Source organism: Melanostigma gelatinosum (genome assembly GCF_949748355.1).
Source record: "Melanostigma gelatinosum genome assembly, chromosome: 19".
NCBI lineage: Eukaryota > Metazoa > Chordata > Actinopteri > Perciformes > Zoarcidae > Melanostigma > Melanostigma gelatinosum.
The window spans coordinates 7,961,113-7,968,888 of record NC_136652.1 but is presented as its reverse complement, the minus strand read 5'-3'; the positions used below and the strand labels follow the sequence as shown (position 1 = coordinate 7,968,888).

The following is a 7,776-nucleotide window of genomic DNA, read 5'->3' as shown; positions in this document are numbered from 1 at the left end:
GGCTCCGCTAGTGTAAGGCTCTCTGATCTGGTCTGCCAAAGAAAGCAAATTAAAAGCAAATTAAACTGAGGATAACGACCAGGAGATGACTAAGACCAGGAGAATAGAACATGTTACACCGGTTTCAAAGTCAATGTGTTGGCTGCAGGCTAGTTTAAGTATTAAGATTCTGCTCCTCTGAGGCTTTAAATCACCTGACTACAAAGCAGATACACTTTTAAGCTACAACCCTTTTCGACACCTCAGTTCCTCAAACTCGGTCTTTAAGTTGTCCTGAGGGTCAGGATTAAGACCTGTGTTGAAGCGAATAGATCAGCCTGGCAGAGTACCCGAGTCTCTGTGTGCTTATCCCCGTGTCTCACTCTTGCTCATCAGTATCACCCCCTTTTTCACTCAGTTAAATGGACTCGCCCACCAGCAAAGTAACAAATATTGACCGTCCAGTAATGGAATGGAGATTGAAGCACCAGGCAATCCACATAGAACAAACAGCACAGAGAGGAGAGAGCAGGAGGTGAATGTGACAACATTACAGTCTGTTTGTAATTACACTCACTGCGATTGGGAGTCATTAATTTGCTTCCTTTAATTAAAGGAATAAAAGGTATGGTTTTTTACTGACCCACGGTACAAAAAGACCAATGATCAATACCAATAAAGAGGAGAGATTAGTGGCTTCCTCATACTGTGATAAAACCTCAGGCTATGTTTACCAACTGAGGATCAGCTGTGGACATTAACAGTCCTCTCAGCGTCCTTCGGTTCCGTTATGTGACATGTTGATGAGTGAAACGGGATATGTGAATGGTGTATTGTTACAAGAGGGATTTAAATTAGATTTTAAAGATGTGATCGGATCACACAATTATGAGGGTGCGGCTGAGCAAATACAGCAGCAGACGGAGCTTTACTGGAGAATGCGATGTAGCAGAATAAACCTCAACTACATTCTTTTGAAATGTAAACAAAGTTTTTGCCAACTGACATCCAAACGCACCAAACCTCTTACTACGAGGTTGCCCTGATAGCTACTACGTATCACAAGCTTGAGGTCAAATGCGGTTTTATATGATGGAAAGAGTAAGCTAGTCACCCCAAATCACTTTTGATTGGATATGTATGTCCACCCCCCCCCCCCCCCCCTTTGATTTGGCCTCAACAGTAAAACAGGATCACAACTTGGAAAACTCACTTTTTCATTTCACCAGTATATTGTCATATTATTTGTGATATCCTTGTGTCATAAATACTGTAAACAAGTGGGATTTTGACTTTGCTCATACAGCATAAAAATAGTGTATTTCACGGGTAAAAACATGCTGCAAGATTGTAAAGCAAACTTATTAACACTTAATTATAATCTTGCAGATTCAAAATACATGGGAATCCAAAACAACACAACAATAGAAATTCCAACCGTTCCTTATTCCATTGTCTTTCCACTTGTCTGTGGCCGGTTCATGGGGGCAGCAGGCTTAGCAGGATAGTCCAGATGTCCCTCTCCACAGCAACCCTGTCCAGCTCTTTCTGAGGAACCCAAAGGCATTCCCAGGACACCAGATATATCATCCTTCCAGCATGTTCTGGGTCTACCCCAGGGCTTCTTACCAGTTGGACGGGGCTGGAAGCTTTTGCCTGCCATCCGGCTCACAATGCACCCGACCCCAATGACTCAGTGTGTAGACTATGTAGAGTAGAGTATGTCGATTTTTCAGGCATTGTATCAAGACCCGGCCACCAGGCACTCACCAGCGAGCTCTTCTTTCAGGGATTGGCTCCAGAAAGGGGAGAAAGAGTGGTTCTCTTTTCCAGGCAAGGTCCGACATCTTTTTTTTTTCATTTAGGGTCAATAAAAATATGACAACAAAATGTTGCAATGCAAATTCAAAAACACGTGCAACACAACAGCACTGCCTTTGAAGACAGCAGAGTACACAATAGATTATTGGGTGAGGAAATGAGGCTGAGGGATAGGTATGTATATACTCTACTGGGGAGCTCATCATAAGGGTTTGCATGCAGGTGCATAGGTGGACGTGGAGGTCAGGAGGTGCTCGGGGAAGAATCAACTGTGACTATTGCAGGGCAGGGAGAGTTAGTGATGGGCAGACTGACATTAAAAGGACAGAGAAGATGCTTGCTGTAATACTTGTTGGCATCAGTTTGCATGTACAACACAACTAAATAAATACAGCGTGAACATTTGTATCCACTCACTCACAAATCCATTAATGACCTGTAACACTTTTGTTTCAAGTGTTACCACAAACACAGCACGAGTGCCTCGTCAGACGCTAAGAAACCGAGACTGCCGTCCGCCTCCTCGGGGCGAGGTTCATTTGAATATTCAGGGCTCTCTTCCTGCCATGAATCATTTCCCTGATGCATTACATGTTGGCGAATTAAAATGCCACAGATGTTGCCGTCAACCTTCTATGAATATCATTTCAGATGTTCCTTGTTGATGGGTTGTAGTTATGGTTTGCAAAAGGGCATTTTAATATTTTATTGACGAGGTTAAACTCTGTGTGAACAGCAGTTTTCTTGTCTGCATGAGATCCCAACTCTCAGTCTACAAATGCATTTGTGACCTGTTGTTCGAATAAGATGGTGTTTTAATAATTTATCTGGATATTATTTTATAGGGTGATTTACATGAATTGGTTAATCATTTGTGTGGTACGTATCTTTGTGTTGAAAGTATGGCAAAACTCAGGATTACTGTGATCAATTTTAAAAAGAATTGAGAGTTGATGGTCAAATGTAATGTTGGTCTCACATTCACTGCCAACAAGCTAGCTGAAAGCCAACTTTGTCCAAATTGATGAGCCCACTGTAATAAGACACTTCACACAACCAACTTCTGTCGAGTTAGTGAATGTGTTTCCCAAAAAGTTAAACCATATTTCCTATAAACACACAAACACTCAGGCACGCAATGTGGCTCCTCACACATCAACAACAGCTCTTTCTGCCAGAGTAAACGTTCAACTGCCAGCAGTGTAATTGTAGTAGTTCTGTCTGTGTGTGTGTGTGTGTGTGTGTGTGTGTGTGTGTGTGTTGTGGCAGCCCTCCATTCAGCATTGCTAATGCCTGATGCTAATACTGTGTAAACAAGTACTTGTCAGTTTTCTTTGCTAATATTCTAATGTGTTTGTAAAAATCTCGTAATCAAGCAAACACACAATCATCAACACCTGGACGCGACGAGCTGAACACGATTGAATGAATCCTCTCATTTCAATACAAAAGCAATGAAGATAAAGAAAGCAGCATGTTGTTGTGTGACTAAAGAAGGACTATGGACTGCTGTTTCCTCCACAAATAGAATTATTAACGTCCAAGTCTCAGTCAATTCATTTCAGAAAAGTGACCATACCTCAATTTTATTTAAAAACTGTTGCGTAGAAATAGAAGCAATTGTCCATCTTACAATGCATTTCATCAGAGAGGTGACTTCACCATTTTTAATTCTTAAAAGCTCTTCTGTAGAGTGACTTTCAATTGATTTTCCTCTCAGCCAAGGCCGTCCTGCACAGGAATCCATTGAAACTGTCAGCAAACCTTTTAAGTTTTTATGAGTTCAAGTATATGAGTTCGGGAGAATTGTCTTTTTTCGACATCGGGGGTGATCTCATCTCTGCTTTTCTCTTCTTGGCTGGTGTTTCGGTACAATTTAAGTCACTGTGATGATTGGCCAGTTTCTCCTTCAGCCCTTATAGAGGATTTTAAATGATGCTCAATACTTTCCTTTCTTTCCCTGCCTCACTTTTCCAATTTTACTTTTTCCTCCCAATCCATCATCTCCTCCTACGTCTTCAACTTTTCATCCACAAATTTTTCTCATTCTCTCCCTCTCCTCACTATTTTTCTCCACCCTACTTTTTCTCTAATCCCTCCCACTCGCTCCCCCTGCCCCCCCTCCTCTATGTTTTCCCTTTTCTCCCTATTTTACTTTCTGTTATCCTCGCTCATCCTCCCCTGATCCCCCCCCCCCACTCTCATCTCTCCATCAGGACTTGGAGGAGCGTCTCCGCCACCATCACCATGCAGAACTGCAGTCTCTAAGAGAGGCTCACCGCCAGAGCATCGATACACTCAAGCAGCAGTCGGAACAAGAGCTGCAAACACTCCGCTTTGAACTGGAGGACGATGGCAAAGCCATGCTGGGTAAGGACTTTGTGTGTGTGTGTGTGTGTGTGTGTGTGTGTGCGCGCGCGTGTGTGTGCGTGCTTGCACAAACAAGATTCAGCCTCCCATGACCCTTTGGCCCATTTTCCTTTTCAGCAAAATTACTTTTTTTTTTGGTCCGTGTGCTCAGATTTTACAGTGGAAACTGAAAGAAAATGAACAACCTCTGCTCTTTCATGTTTTAAATGGGGATATATGACTATTACTTTGAGATGTACAAGTCCACATTTTTCTGCCCATATGCAGTTGGAATTCATGAAAGCACAGCTTTATATGTTATAATAATACAAAATACCTACAACAAGAGGCAGCATAATGAATGAATGAATGAATTGTATTTATATAGCGCTTTTCACAGACAGTAGTATCACAAAGTGCTTAACAGAGCAGAAATTTAAAAGCATAAAAAACACAATGTGACCCAAGGGTCAATAAATTATCTACACAGAGAAAATTAAAAATTAAATAATAAAAAATAAAATAAAAATGTAAAACATATTTTAAGAGCAGGTCTAGGACATGGGTTTACGTTTACACAAACGCCAGCCTAAACAGGTGGGTTTTGAGCTGGCTTTTAAAAGTATCCACAGTATCTGCGAGGCGCAGAGTTGCAGGCAGAGCATTCCAGAGCCTCGGGGCCACTGCCTCAAAAGCTCGGTCACCACGGCTCTTAAATCGTGTGCGTGGGACTGACAGAAGACCTAGAGCGTTTGACCTGAGAGTGCGGGCGGGTGAATAGGGGCGAAGTAGATCAGCTACATAAGCCGGAGCCTGACCGTGAAGTGCTCTGTAAGTGATGGTGAGAATTTTAAAGTGTATCCGAGATGCTACAGGAAGCCAGTGAAGAGATCGGAGTACGGGGGTGATGTGAGACCGTCGATTTGTCCTGGTGAGTAATCTGGCGGCAGCATTTTGGATGACCTGCAGACAGTTAAGAGCAGATACACTGAGTGATGTGAAAAGTGAGTTGCAGTAGTCAATGCGTGAAGAGATAAATGTGTGTATGATCATTTCTAATTCAGGTGTTGATACTACAGATCTCAGTTTACTGATATTTCTTAGATGGAAGAAACATGACCTGGACAGCTGCTTAACATGAGGGTCAAACGACATGGATCGATCAAAGAAAATCCCAAGATTGCGCAGGTTGCAATGGGCAGCAGAGGAGAGTGGACCAATACTCTGCCTGATCATGGGGACAAACTCCTCTGGAGCAATAACTAGGACCTCTGTCTTAGAGTCATTGAGTTGCAAGCAGTTTTCTGCCGTCCAGTCTCTGATGGCATTGACACAGTCCAGGAGCCGAGTTAATGTGAATGCCTCGCTAGGTTTGAATGACAGATGGAGTTGGATCTCGTCTGCATATAAGTGATAGGACACATTGTAGCTTTTTATGATCGGTCCCAAAGGTAACAGATAAAGGGAAAATAACAGAGGCCCCAGAACCGAGCCCTGCGGTACACCACAAGACAGTGGAGAGGTAACAGACACAAAATCACCCACAGAGACATTGAAACTTCTGTCATTGAGGTAAGATGTAAACCAGTCTAACGCTATGCCAGTTATGCCCACCCAATCACGTAGCCTCTTAATCAGGATGCCATGGTCTACAGTGTCAAATACAGAACTGAGGTCCAGAAGAACTAACACAGAGCAGTCACCTGCATCAGCACACATGAGAATGTCATTTGAAACCCTCAGGAGAGCGGTTTCAGTAGAGTGTTGCTTATGAAACCCAGACTGGAACTTGTCATACATGTTGTGCCTCTCCAGTGCAGCAGTAAGTTGTTTGGCCACCACTTTCTGTAAAACTTTGGACAAGAAAGGCAGTTTTGATATGGGCCTGCAGTTCATGGGCAAAGCTGGATCTAAGTTAGGTTTCTTTAATATGGGCTGGATAGTGGCATGTTTGAAATAGGAAGCACTTTGTTTAGCTTCATAATAGAGGTCAGAAAGTCTGTGAACTCTGATAAAAACTGACCTGCAGGACCTGGAGGTCGGTAAATTAAAAAACAGTAAAACGGCTTTAGCCGGCCCACTTTAGTCAGCTGTAGTTCAAAAGTAACATAAGATTCTGTGCTGCCCAAGTGGCAGGAAAACTGATTCTTCCAGACCACGGCGAGACCTCCATCGCGGCATGTCAGACGCGGTGTCCCAAGAACAGTCCACGGGGCAGAGTTCATTGAAATGGATGCATTCCATATTCCGTTGCCAGGTCTCGGTCAGAAATAAAAAAGCCAAATTATGACTTGTGAACAAGTCATTTAAAATGTGAGCCTTGTTTGTTACAGAGCGTGCATTAATCAGACACATTTTGATGGGGGAAGACACTGTGTCGTCATCAGCACAGGAAGCTTTGGGGGTATGTGCAATAGGACGGATCACTCGTGCAGCACCTCGAAACCGACCATAACTAGGGCGTGAGCGCGAGTCTGTGATTCTCACGGGAATGTTCATGGGTCGTGGAGTGGAAGTTACGTTAGAGGCTGGAGACCCTCCATGCCGCCAGGGGGAGCTGGTGTTGGTAGTAGGGGATGAATGCGGCTGATGAATGATCGTAGAGGAAGAGTGACAGCGGACAGGGGATCCAGGTGTAAACAGTCAATCATGTGAATGGGAGTGAACAGCATGCTGTAAATTAGCCGCTAGCAGGCGGCTACCCAGCTTGTTAAAATGAATACCATCCTTCTTAAAAGCGGAAGAGCGGCCCCAAAACAGATTCAAATTGTCAATGAAGCTCACGTTGTTGGTCCTGAAGGCGGCCTGGAGCCAGGTGTGGAGGCTGAGGACTCTGCTGAACCGCTGTGATCCACGGCCGAGTGTTGGACTTGGACCACTGATAAAAACAGACAGTCCACAGCTGTTTAAAAAGCTTAAAAGATTTGTAAAATCCATCTTGGTCAACTCGGACTGGTGGAGGGCTGTATTGTTAATTCCCACATGAACGATAATTCGCCGAATGGAAGACGGGAGGGCGCGCATCAGGCCAGGCAGTGTCAGCAGGATGTCTTGAGCCGTTGCTCCGGGGAAACAGTGTGTCTCCGCGTTGAAAAAACGGGTGTTCCTGATTATTGAGTCCCCGACTATCAGCGTCGTCGGGGCGAAGAGGGGACGAGGCGGCAACACTGCGCGTGCAATACGCGTGGATGGAGGCGAGGATTCAACCAGTGTTGGCGGAGAAGACGAGCAAGGACTGGGAGAACGGGCGACCGAAGCTCGCTGCGGTGCTGGTGTAAAGCACGGTATGGAGCGGCGTGTCCTGGGGCGAGAGGAGGGCTCAGGAATGACTGGCGTAGGGATGTCGGTGGACCCGGGGCTGTGTTCTAAAAAAGTTCTAAAAAAGTTCTGTCAGGGTCAATTAAAAGTCCTGCATTGAAAGTGTGACATAAGTAAAAGTACAAAAGTGAAGGTATCAAAATATATTCAAAGTATCAAAAGTAAAACTGATTAATATGCAGAATGATCCATTATAATTATTGATGCATAATCCCTCTTAAGGTGAAGCTCTGTATGTTAGTATATTAGAAAATATGGGACACTTAATACGTTTCCTGGAAAGTGATCAGGCTGAAATGAATGAGGGAA

The 7,776-nt window shown here is 44.0% G+C and overlaps 1 protein-coding gene across 1 annotated transcript in view; it reads left to right on the top strand.

The window, feature by feature from the left end:
- The window catches only part of fam184ab (family with sequence similarity 184 member Ab), a gene marked incomplete at both ends in the record, with an annotated part of 117,087 nt that overhangs the window by 81,274 nt on the left and 28,037 nt on the right, over positions 1 to 7,776 (top strand). The window contains one exon of the mRNA XM_079290235.1: positions 4,017 to 4,170. Coding sequence (XP_079146361.1) covers positions 4,017 to 4,170 — 154 coding nt within the window. The remainder of the gene's footprint in view (positions 1 to 4,016; positions 4,171 to 7,776) is intronic.